This window comes from Coloeus monedula (assembly GCF_965178545.1).
Source record: "Coloeus monedula genome assembly, chromosome: 8".
Lineage (NCBI taxonomy): Eukaryota > Metazoa > Chordata > Aves > Passeriformes > Corvidae > Coloeus > Coloeus monedula.
Window position 1 is genome coordinate 30,794,405 of NC_138788.1, and position 26,188 is coordinate 30,820,592.

General features: G+C 43.0%; 1 protein-coding gene across 9 annotated transcripts in view; it reads right to left on the bottom strand.

Moving 5' to 3' along the window:
- Nucleotides 1-10,756: 10,756 nt before the first annotated feature.
- Nucleotides 10,757-26,188, bottom strand: part of ABLIM1 (actin binding LIM protein 1) — a 194,704-nt gene continuing 179,272 nt past the window's right edge. For 3 of the 9 annotated variants that reach the window (XM_082286638.1, XM_082286636.1, XM_082286637.1), the window contains 5 exons: nucleotides 24,964-25,055; nucleotides 24,734-24,830; nucleotides 23,386-23,447; nucleotides 23,019-23,079; nucleotides 21,060-22,324 (listed from right to left, as the gene is read on the bottom strand). In XM_082286638.1, coding sequence (XP_082142764.1) covers nucleotides 22,287-22,324; nucleotides 23,019-23,079; nucleotides 23,386-23,447; nucleotides 24,734-24,830; nucleotides 24,964-25,055 — 350 coding nt within the window. In that variant the 3' untranslated portion in view covers nucleotides 21,060-22,286. The other 6 variants (XM_082286641.1, XM_082286642.1, XM_082286644.1 and 3 more) reach the window with 5 other exon arrangements.

Consider the following 26,188-nt stretch of genomic DNA (forward strand, 5'->3'; position numbering starts at 1 on the left):
CTGTGGTGTCAACTGATGTCATTCTGCTTCTCTGGACTTACTGCCTTTAAGCTCTTTTGCTTCCTGTGAAACAGAGAAATTTAGAAGCCTAAACAAAATCTATTAACAATTACAACAATTTGCTAAATACCTTGCACAGTAGCATAATCCTGATCCTCTCTTTTCTCCCCTGGCAATGCTAAACACTTTTCATTTGTCCCTAAGTAGACTAAACAGGTGTGCATTGTTTCATTAATGTTTTTGATTAGTATTATTGATTGTTACACCTACCTTTTGCATCAGCAAAGTCTTTAATGTCTGTTTGTCTAAATCGTTGCTATGAATTTTTTCTCTTTGCTTGCATTTATTTTGCTTTACCTCTGGTTTAAGAATAACTCAAAGTGTGGTGAAAGTTATTGACCTATCTGTGGTGAAAGCCAGAGGGAACCCTGCCATGAGAACTTGTGTGCAGGTGCCCTCCACTGACTTCAGGGGAGTTGTGCTTGATGGAGACTGTCAGGAAGAACCACACCTGACCTGGATAGTGCAGAGCTGCTCTCTGGGGTACTTTCTCCCAGACATTGCTCATTCCAGTTGCAGCAGTCCCTAGTGGTCAGACTTCTTCCTTTCTTCAGGGAAAATATTCCATCTGGCAGAACAAAAGCTAGAAATTTCCTCCACACATAAGTGTGTCTGTTGTTTCACGAGGCTTTTCTTTCTCTCTTCCCCATGCACTTATCAATGCTGTAAAAGCCTAGTTCAGGAGTTTACTCAGCAAGACCAAGTTCAGTCAGAGGTAAAGTTAACTGGGTTTTGTTCAGCTCCTGAAAGATGGGAAGTTGTGTCAAATACTCCCCTTGTACAGGCACCTGGAGGACAGATGGAGGAATAAAATGGCTTGGCAGACTGGGATTAGCAGGGAGATCTGCTTAGATCAGTGGTGTTGCACTTGCGTCCTCTTTCCTTCCAAACATCATCTCAGGTACCTACTTAGATAAGGGTGTATTATCTCTGTGGACAGTTGTGGTCAAGCAGACATAAAACTTTTTCAGAGAGGTTTGAGCAGAGGTGGGTTTTGTGGCAGACCTGAGCTGAGCTTAAAGCTGAGGTGTATCCTGGAAAATGCCAAGAAATGAGGAAGCCAAAGACTTCTTCACTTTGGGGTCCCTGTCTGCAATGCTGGGCTGTAATGCTGCCGATAATCTGAGGTGGGAGAGTTCCTTTTGTCTATTGGTGGATCCCTCTGAACAACAACAAAGCCTGGGGACCTAGGGACATCTGAGCCAGCAAAACAACACTGCTGTCTCTGACAGGGAGAAGTCTGTCCTCTCCCTGCTTCTGGCCAAATGATCTTTCTTCCTAGCGTCACTTCACAGCTATTGGACCAACTTCCACACTGAAATGATAGAAAACTAAAATGGCATATTCTTCTGCCACCTGAGAACCCGAGCTGGGTTGCAGTAGAGCCAGGCAGGATTGGGACAGTACCAGGTAAATGGCAAGCACTTGCAGCTGGATGGAAGGAGGAGACCACTGAGCAGGTGGGAACACACAGCTGGGACTGGATAAGAACAATCATCAGTCACAGCTCAGCTGTCTCCTTCAAAGTCCCCCTGATCTTCCTTCTGGGTGGGAGTTCAGGACGTTTATAGAGCTTTCATCAGTGTCTTTGAACGCTGATCTGCTGAATCCCACTGGTCTTCCAGATTTTCTGATTTAAGGGATGAAGGGAATATGGTTGGTTTTGGGAATTTGAACAGAGTCCTCTGCTCATTCCTTAAGGAGGTCTAAATAGCTGGACTCTGCCAGCTGTCCTGTTTCATGTGATCAAACACTCTGCATCCTGTGCAGAAACTCCGAGCCACCCAGGCCCTGGGAACACAACTTTCTGTGAGGGGCTGTGATAAATGGCATTGCCACGTGGCTGAGTGCAGAAACATGTTAAAGATCCTGGGCTACCCACTCAGGAGCATGAGCAGCAATCCTTCCCCATAACTAATCTCTGTGGGTGCTTTATAGCAGACCAGATGAGTTCCTTGGTTCCAGGAAGGCACTGGGAGCCTGCCAGGGTTCAGTCAGTGAAGAAAGGGCCAGAAGAAACAGAGAGGCAGATGGGTCACTGGGACAGAATAGTTGTTCCAAGCAAAGCTGCTCACTGGAAGAGAACTAAATGCTCTGTTGGAGAGCATGAATCCTTCATCTTGGGTGATTTGCAAATATGCTGTCTATGGGTGCCTCTTTTGAGGTCTTTTTGCTTCCCTGTGAAACATTTCATGGTTCTAGCCATAAAAGAGGTGACCAGATTCTCCCCCAGCTGAAGCTGGCCTTCGACCACTATTGCTCCATTAACTTCTGTCCAGCCATTTCTGACTTTCACCGATGAAAGGCAAGACAATCAACCCTAACACAAACAAAACCAAGCTGTTTAGCTGCTCAGCTATACAAAAGCTTCATCACTAATACATTCCAGCAATGTTTTGGATTCTCTCAGACATTAACTGTTTCAAAAGAGCGTGGCTAGGAAGAGGGTGGCTGGAGGGAGGGGGGGATTTCCCATTAAGGACAGCAGGACCAGATGTCTTTTTGACGAGTTTCTCTTGGCTTCCCATTCTTTGACATTTCCTTTTCAGTTGTTAAGTCCAAACTGCTTGTAGGCCAAATTACAGGGAGTCCTAATAGCTTGAATTGTTTTCTTTCCCTTGACAGATAGAATACCTTCTTGTGGCCAAAGTATGAGGCACGCTGACCAGACAGTGTGCTCAACAGCCACAGCGTTTGTTCCTCCTGGAGTCATTTCTTCCTTGTATTTTTTTTCCACCCCAGACCCACTATCCCCTCCTGAGAAGCCCCTCTGCTTTCCTTTGACAATGTTCAATATCAGTTAAAGGAGTCCCAGGCATTCTTTGTTCCCCTTCCCTGCAAACTCCACATGGGGATGCTCACACCAGCAGACCTCACCGGTTATCCATGCACTGTACTGCAGCTTGTAACACTCACAGGCACCACAGGACATGGCCATCAACTTCCTGAGTTTCTGATACAAAGTCCTGATGCGTAGTTAGCCCTGTGTGCTGGTGCATCATCCCCCCATGAACCTCCTGGCCTATGATCTCAGCGATGTTCCTTAGGTCTTGGCCTTGAAGAACAGCTGGGCTGAGCTACTTTCGAGCTTATCAGAAACACTGTCTGCTCCCAGGAATTAGTGCTGTCTAACATGCTCCTGTTTTTTACAAACAGCCTTGGAAACTTATTTTTCTTGCCTGAACAACAGCCCAAGCGGAACAGCATTTTTGTAATTGAACTTTCAAAGAAAGCCACTGACCTGAATTGCGGCCAGGATGGAATATTATATGGCTGAAGCCAACTCTCTTGTGACCCTATAAACAGCAGTCCAAAGAGAGGCCCTTTGAGGTCTCCTGGAGTGCAGTGGCTGCCCCAGCACCCCCCTCGGAGTGGGGCCTCTCAGAGCCACAAACTCCCACATTTGCTGTTCTTGGAGGACCAGCGCCAAACACTGACAGATCCTGGGCTGATACCCCCATATCCTCCAGGCTCAACCCGTCACCTCTTGAGAAGATGTAAAGGCATCCAACATGAGTGCTTCCCTGAATTCAAGGGGAATTTTTCATGGGTATATACGCCTTGTACTGGCTCCTTTAGATGCACGTGTGTTTAAGTGTGAATATGCCATACCAAATGTACTGGGAATGTTGCTCTCCTCGACTCTTAAGTACTTTAGATTTTCAAGTAAGCTAGGCCTGTGAGTTGCTGTTGTGCTTATAGTAAATTCTATATGAATGCTTTGTTAAATTGTTTAACTTAAGCTATTGATTAAGTGCTCTTAAGTTTAAGGGCTGTTAAACCTCTAGACCTAAACCACTGGTGAGTTCTGGGGCTCAGTTTGGCAAGGGGGTCCACTGTGAACCTTGGAAGGGTGTTCCTTATTCCTTTTTATCCTTACTCTTTCCTATCCTTACACTTTCCCCAATCCCTCCTCCCAGGCTCCACATGGATAATTTTGGAATTTATTTTGGTTTTAGATTAATTGATTTTAGATTTTAGTTTGCTTTTTTCTCTGTGTGCTTTAATCACCTAGGAACTAGTAGAGTAAACGTTGCCAGTGAACTTTGTTGCACTTTCTCTTCCATATTAAACCTGCTTTTGCTGATGCCTTTGCTGGTGATTCTTTAAGTGACCTAAACACTCATTCATGACAACATGGTACTATTTTTGAAGGGATAGGATAGGAAATCATGGCTTTCCCATTAAGGACAGCTGAGACAATATTAGAAATTTCATCCTCTCTTACAGATTTTACCAGTAAACCAGCATTGAACAAAATTTCTCCCAAGTTAGAAGAAAAAAAATCTGTGTGGATTCTCAAGCTGTAAATGGAGGACTTGCCTGAACAGAGCTGAACTCTTGGCACCTTTCAGCACCAGGAAAGCTTACCCGGGTGAGAAGAAAAACTAATTTTATCAAAATATGGGAAAACATTAATTTTTACATCTTGCTACATTTTCACTGGGATTTTTTTAAGCCTCCCCCGTCATCACTGCAAACTGTGGTCTCATGTCAGCTGTGAGCTCGCAGAAGGCTATTTATTCTGGCATTTTCCCAAAAAGAGTGGTTTTCAGCCTGCAGTTTTTCTTTAGGCCTTAACCAGTTCTACTCAGTCGAAGTCAAGGAGCAGAGCTTCTGTGGCCAGTACTGCTGAGGTGGGCAAGGGGAAAGAATGAGAACCTGTGGTCATACAGCACCAATAAACTGCAGCTTGTTTCAGTGGAGGCTGAGTACTACGGAGGAGTCCAAGTTTCCTTCCCTGCTATAAATATTATACATTAGAGTATGCCAAACTACCTGCCAAAGGGGAATTAACTGCCAGGTAATAGGTCTCACCTATGTCAGTTGAATCTTCCACTTGTTTTTTTTTTTTTTTTGTTGTTCCTGTGAAAAGAGATTTAATTAAGAATCAATAAATCCGCCTCAGTAAAAACCAAAAAATGCTGTTTCTCTTTTCACACACAGAGCTGTGGAGCTGAATTTCTCCTGCCTTCCTAACCATCATTAAGTATTCTGTTTAAATAGGCCAGCTTCATGCCATCTATAATGAAGTTATAGTGTATTGCTCTGTTATGAATGATGAAGCTGTTGTGTCCTACGGGGAGAAAAATCGCTGTAATCCAACTTTCCTTTTGAAAAGGCCTAATGTATCCACATGAGATCTTCTGGCAGAGACAACTGAGAGAATATAAATAGAAGCTTAAAAGAAGAAGGAGGGGAAGGGGAAAATAACTCCAACAGGGCTGAGTAGCTGAAATTCACAAGTTTAATAGGAAGATGGATGACTGAAGAGCCTGTTCTGTGACACAATTAGGACTTTATGTAGGCCTTTTTCAATTATTTGTAGCTGACAAAATATCACACAAAGGCTGTTTCACACTGCAGGCCAGGTGCCCAGAAATGGTTTTTTTGGAGGAGAGGAGCAACTGGGAGAGTCGCCCAGGACCATGGGCTATTAGGGCTGCCACCGGCTACACTGGGGAATGCTGTGTGCATCACCTCGTGTACAAGTGGCACGAGGGAAGAGTGTCCTGCAGTGCCTGAGGCCCCTGCACACTCAATCCATCATCTGCCCATCCCTAGGGAGCAAAGAGCTGCAGCCACAACAGACGGTGTGGGCAGAAGGTGACTGTACAGTTGCACATGGTCCAGCCTGGACGTACCTTTCTGGTCTCCCCACAGACAGGCCACAGGTCACAAGTGAGTTCCTGCTACAGGAAGAGGTTTCTGCTGATAGGCAATTCTCAGAACTGAAGCTGTTTCAAGAGATGTTGCCTGTTCTGTCCCCTGCTTGCTTCTCACTGGCCACTCACCAAACACTATTGTTGTTGTGGCACTTAGTTTTCAGCACAAAGCCATGGCGCCACCAAGGAACATCTCTTGAAGTAACCTGCAGGTGTTTGCATGCAGTGTTCACACCTTCAGAGGCTTCAGTGCTGCAGCTTTAGGAGGTGACATGCAGCAGAGGAGTGGTGGTGAACTGGTGAGCTACAGCAGCTTTAGTATCTCACAAGAGACTTGCAGAACATCCTACAAAACCTTCAGACTTCAAGTGTCTTAAATTTGTTCTGGTTCACTCCATTCCACAGTGAGCTAATCTAACTAAAGGCATTTGGGGCGATGATTAGTAAATTTGGTTTAAGTTTAGTTAATTTGGAGTGAACTTTCCTGAGTGTCCCCATGAGGAGAAGAAGTCAAATCCTGGGACCTGGGCAGAGGGTCAATTCTGCTTTGCTGAAACTTGCCACTGAGTGGTAATGCCTTCCCTCATCCCTTCCTTTATCTCAGCACTGGCAATGGGTTGGCTGCCTGTCGAGGCTGACAGGCTTGCTGATATGATTAAAAGTTACTCATTTTTTCTTCACAGGGTCAAGTTTTCAGCCAGCTTTTCCCCCCAGGTTATCTGCCTGCCCTGGTGGTACCTTCCTTGTCACTCAAACTGGCTAGGCCCAGGAAAATTCTCCAAAGGGTCCTCTGTTGGGATTGCTCCCAAGGGAGAAAGAGCACAAATGTAATTTTCAGGAAGCTGAACAATTAGTTAGTTACGGAAAACCCAAACTTTGAGTGCCAAGAGATCAGAGCAACATCAGAGCGCTGAAGCGTTATATTCTGGGCTGCCTGAGCACGATGGCAGACCAGTTATCATAGAGTCATTTATCCAATATTTATTGGCCTCAGAAGACGTTTATTTTCAATTATCTACTATTGTTTCACAAACCTAGGTGGCAGGAGGATTAGTTTTTTTTTTGAAAGAGAACAGTTAGAGGGAACAGCAATAGCTGAAACATAAAAATAAAACACACACTTTAAAATCATTCAAAATATCAAACACTGGCTTTCCTCCTCCCACAATATCTGTGGTCTTAAATGCATCATTGCAAGGGGAATTATTCATGTAGTCTCATCAATAAATCTTACTTAAGTCCTTTATATTGCAGTTCTCATTCATCTAGCAGCAACTTCTCTGTAAACGGTAATTAGGGTAAGAGCTAACTGAGATACCACAGAGTTTGCCCCTGGCAGTCATTGAACATCCTGACTATATCAAAGCTGTGAAGCAGGCATTTCTCAGCAGCAGTTCATTCATTGTGAACCCTGATTCAATTATTACCTTGTCTCTTGTTTCACAGCAAATGCTTTGGTTCACATAAAGCCTCAGAGCCTTTGTCAATGAATTCCTTGAATGGAGTCAGCTGCATTTTGTCTCCTCTGCAGTGTCCAGCCTAAATCCAGGAGAGGCAGCCAAGGGGGAGCCCTGTTTCCCTCTGGCAGCTTTACTGGGCTATTCCTGAAAAGAGGTTTGGTTCTATCATTGACTCTTCCCTCCACTGCCTGGAGCTGTGGGGGCTGGGATAGCCCAAATTAAGGGAAATAGATGACTCCCAGGTGTGGCAGACCCCAAGCAGCAAAATCAGCCTCCAGATCTGTCAGTCTGTTCCTGGCAGACCTGGCTCACTTTTTGATGCTTCTTCACTGGCTGCCCAGGGATGCACTGATAATTTACATCCAGACCTTTGCTCTTGCCAACTTGGAAGGCCAGGAATTTCACTAAGAGGAGCTCAACTCTGTAGAGATCATCTTCTCCTGACTTAGGTCCAAACAGTATTGCCATAGTTTTAGCAAAGACATTACAATACCAAGCAAGTGTGCCTGGCAGGGCTCTGTCCCAGCTTGTGCCCCGAAACACCCAACCTCACACAGACCACAGAGCTCTCAGGGTCTGAACCTGGCTTCCTCTGCCAGCAGAACAGCCACCTCCTCCAGAAGGTGCACACTGGAGATGGGATTTAGTCCACCCCCTTGCCTCCCTCTTTCATACTGGGGTGGCAGCTGAAACACTCCTCACCTTGCACAAGTACCTAACTCCAGCAGTGTGACCCTCAAACATCTTGGAGACAATGCTACCCTTTTAAACTGACAGTCACAGGAGGTGTGGTGGTACTGCTGGAATTGAAGGAATGCCACCAGCTGCCCTCTCTGCCATGGACTTGAGACAGCTTTCATGACACACAGAGTGTGGTATCACTGGCAGCTTAATGTGCTCTGCTCTTCCTTCACTTGTGGCCACCCCATTTTTCATGCCCAGCACAACTATTTTGGGAGGTTAACTCAAAGCAGGGAACTGACTCGGTTTAAGAAGATAAAAAAACCCCAACGATGCTATGCAATGAAATAAAAAGTAAAAAATGTTTTTTTAAGCAGGATTAGTTCCCGAATGTCACTGAGAGCGACCCCACAAGCAGTCATGCTGACATATCTGATGGCAGGAAAAAGCTGTGGGGGCGTGGGAATACCTTAAGCTGGCTGAACAGCCACCCAGTGCTTTGTCTTATGAAATCCCAGCCCGAGGAGAGGCTGCGCTCTGCTGTTTTCCTGCTTCCCCTCTCTTCCTTTCCCCCAAACCCCTGGGCCCCCATCACTGCCATGGCTACATCCAGCCTGGGATGTACATTTTAATCTGCAGTGTGTATATAAAAGAGCTGGAAGCAGAGGCTGTCTGAGACCCACCTGACCTTTGGATGTACAGCAAACTTCCTGTTCCAGGGCTGCCGGCTCTTTAATCTCCCAGCCTTTAAAAAATAAAAGTGAGCCTATGTGAAAAAATGCTTTGTAATGGGGACTCCTGGAACAACTTTTCTCTCTTGCCCTCTGACTGAGCCATGGAAAACAGTAAATATCTCTCCCAAGAGTCCTTTTTAACAATAGAAAAATGTCAGGCAAAACTGAAGTTTCATTTCCCAGCCTTGGACTCTGCAGCAGACAGGCACAAAAGCTACAGAAAAAATAAAACATTAAGGAGAAAAAACTCCACTCTTGTTAACTCAGTTTGGAGAGATTTTTGGTGGAGAATAAGCTTCTTTTGGTGGGGAGCAAGTCACACTTGGGAACTGGGTCTCTCCTCTTGCAGGAGGAAGTGGTCTTGGGCTATACTTGACAGCAAATTAGCATTGACATTTGACTTGTTTTGATCTGAGTTATTTACAATGGTATTATCTGTGTATTTTTTACATGCTGTGAAGATTCCCATTGCCAGATGCCTCGCCATGGCTGTAGGATGCAGAGCATTCCACAGTCATTACTCAGGGGTCATAAACTTCACATTACTTGTGGGGAGGAGGGGAGCAGGGGGAAATGGGCTAACAATTTAAAAAAAAAAAGCAATCCTAGACTTAGATTTCAGTGGGCTTGTGTATTTAACCAGAGGGAAATTTAAAATGTGCTTAGGCGTGCTGGCACTGTCACACTGTGGGACCGATGACTGGAATGGATCCTTGTGAATTTGCTGGACACACAGAAGTGCAGTCAGGGATAATGTTCCCTGGTCTGGGGGAGGCTGTAATGGAGCAACTGCTCCATGACACTGCCAGGTCAATGATCCCCAGCTGGGATTGCTGCTTGGGATCTCCAGAGCTTGGGCTGGCAGGACATGTCCCAGGGCTGGCACTGCACTGTAACTGCTGAGGGAGGGAGCTGACTGCCAGCTGGTGGATTTTCAAGAGACAGAGTGATTCTAAAGGGAGACTTTGGGTTTTGAGTTTTTTCTATGTTTGGGAAACTGTCTAGAAAAGTCCCAAGGCCAAATCATAGACTTTCACTTGCGTTTTTTTAAGCAGGTACTTCATGCACAGACCTTCCTTACTTCCTAAAGGAGTGAAGATGCCCAGGGAGGTTAACAGGAGATGCCCCGAGATGCAATCCAAAGAAAGGACATTTCTAACTGCCACCAGGTTGCTCTGCTGGATTTGTTCACAGAGAAGTTTCTCTTGTGCAAGTCTCAGCACACACACAACACAGCAAAAATCCAGGCAGATATGAACCTTCCTAAAGAGTAACTTCTTGGTGGTGTTGAATCCTCCAGCTGTTGCTCTCCAAGCAGGAACCTGAGTCCTCATCTCATCGGAGACTCAGTCCTTAAACACTCTCAACACAGTACATTGAAGTAAAACCCTGGGGAAGCTTTACCTTTGACATGAGAGAGAACCTGTGGAGAGCATCAAGGTAGGGTAAGGGGGGGAGTCTCAGAGGGCTGAGGAGTGGGAGAGAAGATGGAGAACCTGGTATCTGCAGGGCATGGATCCTGCTGCTGCAGGGGCTTTCTGGAGGCTCAAGGACTGTGCAGGGTTTGTGCTGCATCACATCCTCAGAAGCACCACGTGCTTAACTGTGCTGCCACGATGGTCTGCTGGGCCCAGGTGTTGGGCACATCATGGGTGTGATAAACGCCCGATTTCCTTGGATGGCATCATCCCCCACCTTCCACCCCACACCAAGGGTAGGCAGGTTTAAACTCCAGATGATTGAGCAAACACCTCACTTTAAATATAAACCATTTTCAAGATGGGGACTAACATTGTAGCTGAATTTGCAAAGGTCAAGAAAGGAAACCATTTAGCCTTTGAAGCTGACACAACAGCATGGTCTATTTGACCTTGCTGGTATCTCAGGTCATTTTAAACCACAACTGACAATGCAAGTAACACTTCTATGTGGTTTGCATGAATATCTATTTCTAGTGAGTATCTATTTCTAGTGGATTAGCTACAAGAAGCCTTGTGACAAATTTCAAACCTGTAACTGTCATCTGTCTTGCTCTGATCACTCATATCTCACCTGAGAGCTCTCTTCTTGAGCATACATCCTATTTTGTAAGAGAACTTTGCTATAACTCTGCAAAATGAAAAAAGGAAAACCAAAATAAATGAGGCAACATGAATCCAGAAATTAAGAATAAAGCTCCAAACTTTATTCATTGACTTGAGTACAACAGTGATGCAGATTACAGTGGCACAGGAGTGCAATATGTGCTGTTTGCAGTATGACAGTGGAAACACTAATTGTACAGAACAGCAACCCAGCTCAACTTCTCATTATGCATACAAGCAGACTTACTGTACAGACAAGACATTGATTCACTTTTACAGAGACTCAGAAAAAGAGACAGATGAATGGAAAACACAGGGACACCTCCCCAAAACGCTGGTTTGTAACATGTGGAGGGAGGAGAAAAGAAAAATAAAACAATAAAAAAATTCTATTGCCAAAATCTACTGATTTAAAGGAAAGTATACCTTTAAAAAATTAGTTTCAGTTTCCAAAGCTTAAAAAAAGCCCCCAGCTGTAAGGCCCCCTTACAGGAAGAGTTGTCCACAACGACCAAGCCTCACTGCTTGGACAGGGCTGATCTGGGAGTGACACACTGAGCTCCTCGCTGTGGGCACACACAGCAGCCAGAGGCTTCCCTGGCTCCAGGGGTGCGGTGCCAGCGAGAGGCTCCACCGCTGCCGGTGGGTTTGCATCTGGGGGGAAGTGCATTCTGTAGGTGTTCCGTGACAAAAGCCCAGGCAAATGTCCAGTGGGACCTGTCAAAGCATCCTAAGGGAGCTAGAGACTCAGCCTGGTAAGGCACCGCTGGGATTCCCACAGCTGCTTCTGCTGCTGAAATGCTGCTGCATTCCCTAATGCCCAGGGGCAAGATCCTGTGGGCCTCGGTTCTGCAAGTCCTGGGAGCAACACCTGTACTAACTGTGGTGATCCTGACAGAACAGGTTACTGTTTGCCTTTGTCATCTCTGTTTTACCTCAAAAGAAGGACCACAGTGCACATGGAAGTACTCCCTCTTCACAAAGACGAGCATTTCTGAGCAACTCATTAGCAGAAATCTATTTCCCTGTTAGAAGCCCTTTGGGCAACAAATAATTTATTTTGCATACAGGCAAACAACATTAATGGCCAATTACATTCCCACTTCCTGCACTGATGCTTACATTAAAATTAATAACACTTCTGCCAAATGTGGGCATCACAAAGCTCCTGCCAGCAGAGTTGTCTCACTGAAAACTCGGTATCTTTGCATTGTAATGGATTTTTTGTTGTTTCTTTTTTTTATTAAGCACAAAAAAGGTGTGTGGGAGAAATCACAAGGCAAAACCGATCAGCCAGAGCAGTGCTGCAGCCCACAGTGATAGGAGTGTTTCTACACTAAAGGGAAAAGGCGCATTGTGCTACTGTCACAGTGCTCAGGAGCTCTCTCCTGCTCTTCGTTTTGCAGCAATGGGGTAAAAATGTACCACATATTGTCAAGACCAGCCCTTGCTAAGCATCTACCCTGAAGACTGTGCTGGACTCTAGTGGGTGTGTTGACAGGGCCACAAACCAGACCATGACCTGGGGAGAACTGAATGGGGAAGGAGGCAGTGGAGACAAGCCCTAAGGGTCCCTCTGGCATGGAAAGATGAGTGGCATTTTGGGACAGATTAGCTTAATTCTTGTTTCCTGCAAGTGTTTTATTGAATTGTCATTATCACTGACTGGTGTTCCTCACTGCTGTAGGTAACATTCAGGATGTGGACATCCTCCTCCACAAACACATTCCAGAGGAAAGCAATGAATCACAGAGTGGGAGAAAGGGTGGTTTTCATCTGTCTGCTCTACGAGGCTATGATCCAAATATGCCAACATCTCCTCCTAAGTCAGGGTGAGCCAAAATAAGTCATTCCAAGATGAGTTTAGAGGATGTTCATATTTTTACCATTCTGGGGCCTAATTTTCCTGTTGCTTGTTCTAACAGCTTCATACCATTAATTTCAGTGTGGGTGCTCACACGCTATGAACTCCAAACTTGACTTCCCCACAGTCTGAAACAGGTACTACAGGCTCATGCCAGTGTTTTCCTTTAATCCTGCCAAACATCACCCTGGCAAGCCCTGGAGAAATCAAGCTTATGCCAGCCCTCCTCCTTCCCAGACCTTAACCCTTCTCTGTCCATCAATATTACCCTGTGAGGAGACAAAGGGATTGTGGAAAGGGATTCACTTCAAAATATGTCTAACTTCAGTGTAGCAAACTTATGAAAGAGGCTGCTGATGACCTCCCTTGAGCAGCAGGACATATGAACTACATGGCTGAGACAGGATTTCCCAACTACAACAGGAAAAGGGCAGCAAGCACTTCAGTGCCTGGCCCACAGACTTGGGACTACAGGACTTTGTAAGGAGAGATGACATCTGTCTTGACAGAAGTAAAAGCACTACTGGAGCCACAGAGATGTCTTACCCCAAATACAGCTATTGAGTTCTGCCAGCCTAACCTTTCACAGCACACTGCAGTACATCCACAACACACCACACTCGATATTTAATGGGCTCCAAATGGGGAGGGCGTGTGCCACACGTGCACCTGTGCTCAAGGACCTGCATGTGTACGTAATCCCATGTGTACATCATCCCATGTGTACACGTGGGGTTATTCTGCAACACTTTGACTGGGCCTTGCTCTTACATTGCTCCTAAAGCAGAAAAGGAGAAAGAAGAAGACAAAAGCAAACAGTTTTCAGTCATCTTGGTAATGACATTCTGTTGATAGCATTGATGGGATGGGAATTTGTCAGAAGCTTAAATGCTTTGCAGGAGACAGAAGAACACAAGCATGTACTTAAGGCATATTCATAGAATCACAGAATGATTTGGGTTGGAAGGGACCTTTAAAGACCATCTAGTCCAACTCCTGACATGTCTCAAGGGAACATCAAAGAGTGGAATTACTAAGAACTGCTACTCAATGGATACCAGGAGAATGATTAATTGCCTACAAAGAAAATTCTCCCTGGGGCTACATTTTGTTTTTAGGTGGGAAGACCAGATGAAGGAACAGAAAATATTGCAGTGACAATCACTAAGAGCCCACTGCAGAAATCCTCCCTCCCTCATGGCTGGCTGCAGCTGTGAGTTTCGTGGACAGATGATCTGTTGGGGTGTGTCTACATGTAGGTGGTTGGGAATTAACTGTAGGCATGAAACTGAAGCTCAGAAAACCCTTCATGTTCTCAGTGAGGAATAAAGCAGTAGTAAGTCTAGCATAGAGGGCTGTGAACTGACTGACTGCTCCACACCAGTGAGATGGGAGCCAGCAGTGGCCCAAAAATCCAGTCAGAGATGAATTGTTTCTGCAACATCTAAGCTGGCTTCTCTTCATTCCTTCCCAAGATTCAGCTGCAGTTTTAAATTCTCAGTTGAGGCAGATCCAAATTACCATGCCATCCTTCACAGCCTAAGAAGCTGAGGGTTTTTTCTTTTCTTTAAATTCCATTTTTTTCTTTTTTTTCCTCTTTTTTTTTTTTTTTTTTTTTTTTTTTTTTTTTTTTTTGCATAGGAGGGAGAGGTAAGAAAACAACCTGGCTTAGTCATTTCTGAAATGACTGGGTAGTGTGTTTGGATGTGCTATGAGAAGTTCAGTAGTAACCTAGAGATGGGGACAGAAAAATGCAGACTGGCAGCTCACATCCTTGAGAGAGCAACTCTTCAGGTCTAAAAGGGGTATGGTCAAGGTGACTTGGACTAAAATACCTGTGATGCCTAATAGTTTCAGTGTCTCTAGGATGTGGGATGACAATGTGGAGAATTTTAATAGGTTAAATGCACTAAAACAAATGTTCATCTCAAAGTTAAGCCACACTTTGCAGGTGACCAAACACTGAATTTCTGAGACCACAGCATTGAGGAAGTCTGTGAGTGTAAAACACTGCTGTTCTTTCATCATATGGATTTGGTTTCAGCAGTCACTCAGAAATGCATCTCAACCTGCCCAAGCCCCTAACACTCCCATTTAAAAACCTTTCAGATGCATGTTCTGAAAAATGGAGTGAAACATCTTACACTGATCCCTGCTGCAACCTCGTGCCACCCAGAGAGCTCACTCACAAGTGTGTGTGTCACAGTGTCCCCAGGGACTTCTGTTCAGTGGGGATGATGCCAGATCTCCATGGTGGCATGTTCTCCAGCTTGTCCCACAGACCCAAATTCCCTTAGCTCTAGGGACATGGAGCAGGTGCTGTGCCCTAGTCTCTGTCTCTCACACACTGAATCTTCATCTCAGATTTTATCAAAGGAACCACAGTGATCTGTCACAACAGGACTTCCTAAACCAGCAAAGAAGAGGCAGGGTTTGGGCTGTCCTGCACAGTTCATGATGAAATGTAATTTGGTGATACAGAGAACTCAACACAGTGATACTGAATCTCAGAACTACACGGGACTGTTTCCCCTTCCTGACTTCCAGATTTTAACACCAATGTCTCATATAACAGAAAATACAAAGGTTCTGATGTCTCCAGTGCCTGAAGTTTCTGCATTAAAAAGGAAACCTTGATATTCTTTGACAGACACAGAACCTCAGTGTCCCTCTCCTATCAGGAGACAGGCTCATTAGTGCAGTTACGCATTGGCAGTTAAGCACCAAGGAAGAGAAAAAGCTGACCTGGCAGTCACAATGCATCCATTCAATTACTTTGGTGCTCATGTCCTCCTCTGTATAGGACTTGCCCAGAAGCAGTTAAGGTATATACAGGCAGTTTTTCAAGCTGCAGCATATTGGAAGAAGACTGAAAGCAATAAGGAGTTCAATGCAGCTCTGAAACTGTCTTGCATGATTACTCTGTCTTCAAAAACCAAGTCAGGCACAAAGGGAAATAAAAATAACCAAGGCTGGAGCTTTGATGCTTCAACAGAGGAAAAGAAAAAAAAAAGTCTGTGCCCTCTTTTCCAAGCACAAGTGAAAACCTACATTAACTAAAATGAGTGCTTGGCCCCATGCACTGTGCCATATTGACAACAGCTACTGCAGTTTAATCAAAAAGCCTCTATTGGCAGAGCTTGGCACCTTGATGGTACCTTTTAATTCATAAACATTCCTCCCTAAGAGGGATGAATTTGCATGTTAGCTTGCAGAGAACCATCCTCCCTGCTGTTGTAAAATCCTACAACTCCACTGCAGTCTGATGAGCTGTACTAGTAAATACTAGCAGGGAGTTTGTCCTAAAATCTCTGGGTGCAAACCAGGGTACACTTAAAATAGCATTTTCTCACTCTGTCACTCCCACACCCATCCAGCCACCTCCTGGAGTAAATTACAAGAAAACTGACTCTTCTCCATCATTCCCATTACTTAAATGATTTTAAATTATTCAAAGGACTGGTTAAGCTCCAGCCTTATTAATTCAAGCAGAAAGTGTGGAAGAGGGAAGACTGACAACACACACAGCAATTCACTTCCTCTACCCTAGCAAATATTTACAAGGAGTCCATTTTCCAGAAATCCAAGTGGTATGTCCTGCAGGTGAGCAGAGCACCCACCATTGCAGGTTGTGTTACATGAAGAAGTGTCAAAAGAGTGCCAAGTAAGAAACAGTTGGGTGAAAGCCTTAATGTGACCACGTGGATAAGTTACAAGGGGCTTCTCCTTCTCTACAGACCTACCTATGTCCCTCTCCATGTATACATATACACACATACACACATACACACACAGAGATAGATGGAGAGATATAAATACATGTGCGCACACAGGCAAACACGCATACATATATATATATATATATTTATATATGTATATATTCTCTTCCAGTTCTTGGAGTGGTTACAACTACTTTAGTCTACAAGGCATCCTAAGGGCACTTCCTGGCTCTAGCAATAAAGTCCATCGCATTGTGGAGAGAAGTAAAGGGAGTATCATTGAGGGAGAAGAACAGAACAGTTTTCTATCTTGTATAATAACAGGTAACAGGTTGACACCTCTGAAAACTATCATTGCTGTTTCTGAGCCCAGGTATTTTCTCCCTGCATTCCAGGAGGGCAATTGTTCATCTTGTTCAACTGATGTGTACAGAGGTGCCACTATGTTGATTTTCCCTTTTTGGTGGATAAGTAGTTGCTTCCAAACAGTTTGGACTGTGTGATACAATATTCTATGCATCATTTGTTGTTGGTTTGTTTAAAGGGAGATTAAAAGAGTTTTGCTTTTTTCTTCATGTCGTTGCGTCTCCAGAGAGGTAACTTGTCAAACTCCTGTATCGTCATGCCAAATATTTCTTGAAAAACTTCAGGTGCTAAGTGACGCTTTAAAAAACAAAAAAAAGGAGGAAAAAAAAAAAAAAAAGGAGAAAAGGCAATGGTCAGTCAAAGCCAAAGAGACACAACAGGAGGTTGGAGTGCCTTAGGGATTTAAGGTCACTGTGTAAGAGCCATTGCTGGAAAAAAATAATGCTTTGGCAATACACGTATCCAAGTCCTCATGGACCTGGGTGCCCAAGGAATCAATCAGGGAACTATTTCACTTGCTGAATAAGCAAGAGACAGAGAAATGATTGGTCTGAAGCCATCCAATAAGCAGTGATAGACCAGAGAACAGGACCAGCTCCTGCACTCCCATCCCAGCTTTAGCAAGTCCCCTCTGCCTATGGAAATCCGAACAGACCCGGGTTTTTCAGGAGAGCTCTGCAGAGGGGCTGAAGGTTGACATGCTCCAAGTTCTGAGCAAGAAGATGTCTGGCCAGCCTAACTGTTCAGCATACTTCTCTACTGCTAATGAAACACTTTTTGGTGCTGTCCTGTGCACAAGTTACTTCTTGTTCAGCCACTTTGGAGTGCACTGGATGGGGAAAGTGTCTCCCTGCGGCACTAATCTAATGCAGCACTGAATTCTGATTAGTGACCACATATCTAATAATAAAAATGGGCATAAACCCAAATTATTACCCAAATTACCCACATTTTTGTGGCTCCTCCCATTCATATCCACAGAAGATTAACTGACTACAAACAACATAAGCGTCCCCAGCATTACACTGGGCTGCTTAAGTCTTCCTAATCCACAAAGTTGTAAACTATATTTGTTTGTTGGCAGAGATTTAGATCCTCGTAGTTTTGGATATCAGCCAGTCTAACTAAGTCACAGGACCCATGATGAGGTAAAGAAAGTTAGACTTTTGATCCTCAAGGATGGCTGACACAGACTCTTAGCTAAGAGATGATCCAAGATTGAACAAAGTATTGCTCCATTCCAATATGGATCCTGTGAAACTTGTGCAATTTGGGGCTTTCATCAAATCCAGCAGTATATAACGAAATGCCTGAAAACCTAAGGGGATTGTGAAAAGCTCAGTCTATGAGCAGGGAGACAGAGGTGTGGAGATCGTTTGAGGAGATGCAGCTGCTTCCTCCCAATGTCTGATTCACCTTTCCCTGATTAGTGCTGAGAAATCGTCCCACATTTCTCAGGACCCGCATTTCAGTGTTTCAGCTTTCACAAACAACAAACAACTTCAGCAGGAAAGAGCATTTAGGAACTTGCTTCTCTTACCTCCAGCCTGGTTCTGTCTACATCTTTTAGTATTTTATTTCGCCCTCTGTTGGTCACCATGAGTATTTCATATGGAAAAATCTGTTAACAATGTATAAAAGGGGGAAAAAGAGATATTTATATTTATATTCTAAAGCAGACAGAACAAAATGTGTCTCATTTTCATAAACACACAAATATTCATTTTCTTTTTCAAAGCAAATATCAGGGTTTTTTTTTCTTATCATTTATATGGAAGACAGGCTGATCTGGACAGAGCCAGAACTTGTTTAGCGTTGAACTGCGTTATATTTTAAAGCCACAGTTTTTATTGTGTATATAACACATCAGCTGGCTTTGGTCAGGCAGAGTCCTTTCTACACAATATACTTCCTCATCCATCAATGTATAAATTTATTAAGGTAATTGCATTCGTCACTCATTGGTCTGACTAATGGTTGCCAGAGTGTGGATGGCCCTAAGGACACACAGTTAGCGAGTGGACTTCTAAAACATGAAAGTATGTGAAAAAAGCAGCATCTCTGAATAAGCAAGATATTAATTAGTGGGGGCCACTGCATTCAATAGAATTTATCACATGACTTTCCTTGCCTTTTTAGACAGTTAAAGAATTCGAACAACTAACAGAAACAGTGCTGCTTGGAAAGGATTTTAGAAAATCTCAAAATCAGTTTCCAGAATCATCCCTGGCAAATAAAAGTCTGTTCTAAGGGTTTTTTTTTCCTTGGATAGACACTTCCATGCCTGGAATGACTTAGGAGAGCTCATGTTCTGTCTGCCAGAGCGTCTCTAGAGCCCTTCTCATTGCATGTCTCTGCAGAGCAGGAAAGCCAGCATTCCCAGACCCCTCATCCAAGCCCTACTGAAGTCAATGAAGTTTTTCTGAAAACTTCAGTGGTAACTGGCTCAGCCTTTACTGTCATTTATGGGTCTCATCTTAGTTGCCCACTGGGAACACGAGTGAGACCATCAAAGTTCTCCTGGAGAGAGCTGAGCTATTATCAAGTGCTATTAATTACATTATTTCAACATCAGAAGAAGTCTGACTTAATCAACTTTTGTGCAGTACTCAGCAATTAAGTTCATTCCATTGTTAACAATTATCCCAATGAACTTTTCAAAAACATAATAAATAACATTCAGGCATCAATGAACACACCACTGAGTTTATTGTAAGTAATAATAATTTAAATAATGTATGCTTACATACCAACTGTAAGATATGATTCTTATATGAGATTCTGACATTGTCACAATTGTACAATTAAGTCTATACTTGGAATTACATTGTTTATGTTTGATACTGGAAATGGCTACCGTAAACAGCATTATAGGAAACTAAAATGTAACTTTTCATATTTAAACAGGCAGAGTTTAAGTCAAGATCTATGGTCAAAAGTACATTTTATATTTAAATATTCATAACAAGGCATGTCTCAATCTGGGCTGGCAAGATGCACAAATTCTGTCCTTTCTGGAGAACCATTTGGTAAGATTTGGTCATTCTTAGGATTATTATTTACTTTTCATGTGTTTCATGCTGACTCTGAATTGGCTTATTTTGCTTTACCAGGTTTAAGTTAGTGTAGAACCACTGACATGAATAAAAACAGTGCCAATTCACACATGCTGAGTGTCTGGCATCACCTTTATAAATATTAACAGAAAGTGATCATATATTATCTCAGGAAATTTCCCATAACTTTTATCATTACAATAATAATTAATAAATAATAATTAAATTTTGTCATTAATAATACAGACAGAATTTGTCACCCAAAATAGCATCCCAAATCACTGGGTACATCAACAGCAGTGGTGACTGTAAGAATTTCTATTGCACTGAAAGAGAAATTAATTGGAATAAAAAGTAGTATCTCAGGAGTCCCCGAGGTCTTATTTATATAATATATAAAACCACTTGTAACTGCACAGTGCACTGGGGTCTCAGCTTATAAAGCCAGGGTTATTGCCTTGTACAGTTTGTCTGGAGGTGACTTGGAAGCACAAGAAGTAATCTGGTTTGCAAAGTGAGCTCCTCACTTAACTGCAGGAATTCTGATCCTTGTAACTTTGGCAAAATCATGATTTCATGGAAGGTTCACCAGCAATAAGTTGTAAAACACAGCCCTGGTTGAATTCCCTCTATATATTATATTCATTTTTGACTCAGGTGTCTTCAGACATAGCTGTAAAAGCACTTTAATTTGTATCTTAAATTATAATTAGCAGACATTGTCTCTTTTTCCAATAAATCTCCTGAAGAGTTTCTTGTATAGGGAATTCAACATTATGGACAGGTCTCAGGTTAACAGTGCTGAGAGCTAAGGAACAGATCCAGACAGACATGTAGGTACCTTACTTCCAGTCAAAGATCCATGTATTTCCATAATTGTTACATTAAGACAGCCTCAGCAGCGTGTTGTGAGCCACAATATTCTGCAGCCCTTTTCAAACTGGGCAGATCTGAGACCTTCCCACTGAGTTTGGCCTGGTGCTTTGGCTGGTGAAAGCCTGACAGAGAACCAGCTATGGAGCACCTTCCATATCTGTCACTTTGTCCCTAGAAAGGCTTCCTTAACTCGGGAAGCACACCTGGGCTGCCCTCAGCCTGCCTGAGTACCAACACCTGCAGAACAAAGCCCAAAACAAAGGGAGAGGATTGGCACATAAGGAGCAGGGACTGAGGTGAAGTAAAGGAAAACAAGGGAACTAAGACATTTCCCATATTTTATCTGCATTTCACAGTAAAACCTTCAGTGTCTTGAAGGAAAGCGAATAACATCTGCACTTGCCTTTGGCTCCAACATGTTAGGCATAGATACTCCTCTGTCCATTCTCATTCCAGGGACATGACCATCCGGGAGGGACTGCATCGGATACAGGTATACATCAGACACAAAGGTTACACACACAGAGGGTAAAGGCACTCAAGTAGTGGTGAAGACAAAGGTGAATTTGCCCTGAGACTTCCTTCAAGCCTTAATTCTTGGTCTTACTGTATTGATGATTGCCATGGCTACTGTTCACTACACCTCTGAGGCAGGGATCCTTCAGTCCTCTCAGCCACCACAGCTCCTGTCCCTGCTAAGGCTGGTGACAGCCCCACACTGAGCTGACCAGTATCACTTTCCAGGGGCAGCTGGGCACTCCAAGAGACTGCTGGGCCCTCTCCCAACCCAGTGACTAGGTAAAGTTCTTCTCTAATTCTTCCCTAGCATTAATTCAGATCCCACCCAACAGCACAGAAACACTCTTGCACCTCTGGGCTTTCCTTCTTGTAATTTACTATATCAGCTGAGGGATTTCTTTTTTTTTTTTTTTTTTTTGGTCTGTACAATAGGAAATTTTTACTATGAACACAAACAGGGATAGGATAAAAAGGTGCTGTTTCGACACAGGTACTGTATCTAAGGAAATAACATTTGGAGCACAATACATGGACAGTTCTGCTCCTTTCCCATAATCTTATTCTCTTTCCAGTCATCATGATTTTGATATGCCATTAACAAAATTATCCAAGTAATGAAACTCTTTCTTAAATTGCCATTTCATATTGTGACTATGCTGAGGAGCCAGGCAGACTCAAACCATTCTGAAAAAACACCTGCAAGCAGTAATTGAAGTTAAAAAGTTTGTATTTGCAAGCACACTTCTTTCTGGCTCATCTGTAATGGCAGCACTGTAGAAAACTACTGATCAGCCATCTTGTCTGGACAGCAAATTCCAGGGTGAAATTGAGGAGTTCAAAACTCCTGGTATGAGAGAAAATTGCCTCCAGAAGAGATTTTCTATGTGTCTCTGGGGACAGTACTAGAGAGGCTGGAAATAAATCCACCCCTCACGTGTCCAGAGGAGACTATTACAGATAACTCATATATGAACAGACAGTGGATTTTACAGAGCAAGTCACAGAACTGGTGTGAGCTGTCTCAACTCAGCTCTGGGGAGGTAACAAGGAGGAATCCGAGGCTGTGCCTGTTTTTTGTTGATAAGATTCTACATTGGTGATTATGCATAAACATGCAGGAAAATCAAAGCTATTGTCTTAGGAAACCCTTCCCTGTAGCAGAAACTCAGAGTTGAACAAGTAGCTGCTTTAAGTTCTGTTGTCAGTTGATTGATGAAAACCCGTACTCTACCTGGAAATCTGAAAAGCAAAAGAGAAGTATCATCAGGTTTAGAGTGTGGAGGGACAGGAATCAGTCACAATCTACCAGAGAATCGTTCTCTGTTTTCTTGTCTACCTGATTTTTCCAAAATCCCATCTGATTCTCTAAGGCCAGCAACATTTCTAATTTTGGACTTAGTTTGTAGAGTCAAACACTCCAAGTATTGCAGACCTTTTCCTTAACTCTCCAAGTTTCGTAACTTTCATAAATAATATTGTCAATTTTTAGTTAGCAATGACTGTTATCACATCCAGCTCAAAGTCATAATGAAGACCATGAGCAGCAATGGGGATTAGAGGGCATGATCTCCCTTTCTTCACTGTGGCACATTCTTTCAGACTGCACAGTGAATGGTCATTTTCAGAGAAAGGAAACACTGTCACAGAAGGTCTTATTCCTGATAATATACACATTACTTGCTTTCCATTTGATCCAGTGCTAAAGCAGTCCCTTGGCATAAACAAGGATTAGTTCCACATGGCAGATTTAGCAAAATAAACCCAACATTTTTAGCAGGTATTTGAAATGTTTTGAGTTTATTGAGGAGAAAATTTAAAAGTACTGAGCAAATACAAAGTAATCACATCCACAGCCTTAATATAAAACAGCAGAAATGATCAAACATCATAACATTTTTACATTTATAGACTGTAAAAGGCTCCTCATCCTTACCTCTTACAGCACCACTCACATCTCCATAACTGTTGTACTGACCAAAATCCGTAGAGACCGGCTGTAATAGGAAAAGAGGGACAGCACATAAATTCACACTTCATGACTTTACAAGCAGGTTGGTACATGGGGAAAAATAAATTGCTTTAATTTTTTAATTTCGCCCTCAATTTTACAACATTTCTTGCATTGCTTTCTTGCCTTTCTAGCAAAGTAGTTTGTGGGAGGGGAAAATAGGTTTGGTCTGGGTTCAGGTGGTTTTATAAGAAACATTTATCAAACTGAAAATCCAATACAGTTGATATGGAAATAAATACCATGGATAATTAAAGCCACCTTTCACTTCTCAAAATCACCATCTTCTTACCCTGTGAAGTCCATTTTTTCCATACCCAGGGAGAGAAGAGGTTTTGGAGGCTGAAGCATGTGCTGTTGAATGAGGAAGGGAAAATATTTTACTCAAAAAATCCCATGGAAACTAAAAACCCAAACACTTGAGGAATCACCTAGTAGAAAATACACAGTTAAAAGATCCAGGCATATACACAACTAACTGAGACACACTGACTTCAAGAAACTCAGTCCCAAACTCAACAGAAACTTCCACACGTTCTGTAAATTACAAACAGCTTTCTCGTGCCATGGTGGCAGGCCATTAATAAGGGACACTGATTTTTCTAGGCTCAAAATCAAGGTGGTCTCCACTGGATTTAAAAAAAAAGCTCATTGATCAGCCATGACATCAGGTTTGGGAAAGACACCCCAGATTCCAAAAGGCAGTTGATGACTGCACTGATTATCCTTGCAAAGAGGGATGGACACATCTCAAATAAAGTTCTCCAACCTGCTACAAGGTTAATAAAAAAATCATAAGCTCTGAGTTGAGCAGGTAGACTCTCGCCCCATAAAAATTACGGACAGTGAGGGAGAGCCACAGGAATCCTCTCCACGGCCATCAAGGCAACACACTTATAAAACAGGGAACACAAGGAAATCTTAGTTTGCTTGGCAGCTGCTCCAGTGGATGACTCCAGAGAGACCCATCTTGTCCCTTCTTGGCTCAAAGTACAGCTTCTGTGTTACAATGGCTGCTGAATGAACAGAGTGAAATAAAACCCCCAAACCCTTCTCTGGACATGTGAGAAGGCCACAGCTGTACATCAAAATGTGCAATGAGGCAAAGAAGCTAAGTCACCAATTAACCAAAGTTAACTTTTGTGCTTTTGCTCTGGAACAAAATACAATCAAAATGTCAGCCCAGATCAAAACACTGGCTGTGTTTGGAATATGCAGCCCCACTGGTCAATACTGCTGAATTTCTTTCCCTAGGAGAAGAGGCTAAACAGGGACAGGAACCACCATTTTAAGCAAAATGTGTTGTTGTAATTTAATAACCCAGCCTATTAGCATGTGTGTGATGTCATAGTTGCTGAACACTTCACCCCACTCCTCATCTACATTAAAACAGCTCTCTCCTCAAAATTGCCTGAAAATCGTCAGCCTTGTATTTCTTCTAAATTAAGAACAACCACAACAGTCCTCCCCTCACCAAAACCAGGTGACGAATTAGGCCACTCTTTCAGGGCAGATCACCACATACAGACATATCAAGCAGTCTTCCCAGCTGTCTCTCTTCTGAGACACTGCTTGATATGTGTATTCGTGGTGTTTACCATCCATTGTTCATGATTAGCTTTATTGTCTCCATGAATTACCTGGAGAATCGTAACGACTGGCAGAAAGGGCTGACCTACCGCGACTCTCCTTTTCCATCTCTTCCTTCAGTATTAACTGTCCCAGACCAGAGTTGAGCTACAAATGGGAATTAAAAATCATATCAATAAAACAAAGCTGACCAAGACAGTGGTAGAAATTGCTTACAGAAAGCAAAGGGGCACTTTTTGGATGGTGTTCAGAAACAGCATGAGGACAAGCTTATAACCACCTTCATGAGCTGTTCCTCCTGCAGCTGTCGGCGTCTCTGCAGCTCCTCATCATCTTCCTCCCTTCCACTTGATCTGCGTCTCATGTCAGCTCCTGCTTCCACAAAACCACAGCACAGAGAGAGCTTTGGGCATCAGTTCAACTGCAGCTCAAAGATCTCAATGCTAGCTCAAAGTACTGGTCAGTTTTATTTGCTGAATAAACAAAGCAACATTTTCCCACAAAGTCAAAAGACTTTTTCAAAACTCCCTCTTAATAAAACTCACTTGGGTAGCCTACCCTATGGTTATCAGGCTTGTTATAAACTAAACAAGAACTTAAACTGCACATGAGTTCCAAAACAAGCAGCTGTCCTGCATACAAAAGCCGGGATTCAATGTAATAGAGAAAGGAGTTCATGTTGCTGGTTCTGGAAACATGGGGTTTAGTAACACCAGCAGTTGGATCACAGCTGAAAACCTAAAGTCTGATTTACATTTACACTTTTATCTAGACCCAGAGAAGCAAATCTGAATTAACATTTCAAATGGAAAATTAAACTACATTTGTCTCCTAAATGAATGCTCGTATTTGGAATAAACAAGGCATTGGCTTAGTCTAAAATGACATAAAATAATTTAATCCATTGGATAAAGCTAAAATAAATTAAGGCACAGGTGTTGTACATTTTAGTTCTTTAGTTTTATTGAATAATTTTTTTTTTTAAATATTCTTAAGAAATAACTCAGTCTGGATGCCAGGACAAATCCATGAATACACAGGAGATGCTATTCCTGCAAGCATTTAGACAGCAGTTCTATTCTTTTCTGCACAGGGCTTTATCTGATACAGTTATTTACCAACCCTGTGCTAGACAAACTCAGTGTTTAAAGTATGTGCACATTTCAAGTACGTAGATGAGAGAGCTTCAAGTATGTCCCTGTGACTCAGGGACTCTACATGTTTGTCAGGTTGCAATCCCAATTAAAGGACGTTTTCCAAAAATTGCTGCTGAATGTGCAGCCCCTTCAATTGGTTTCTGAGTTCTCCCACCCTGTGTCTCCTCTCCCAGAACTTCTGTGAAGATCCCGCTGTTAGGAAAGCCATACATTCCCTCACAGAGACCTGAAACAAGCAACACCTCAGTGCTTCAGACATGACTTCAGGAATGAACCGGGCTAGATAGCTTATTTTATGCTATAGGGGTCAATAAAAAAAATAACAGAGCAAAAAAAATACAAAGAAAA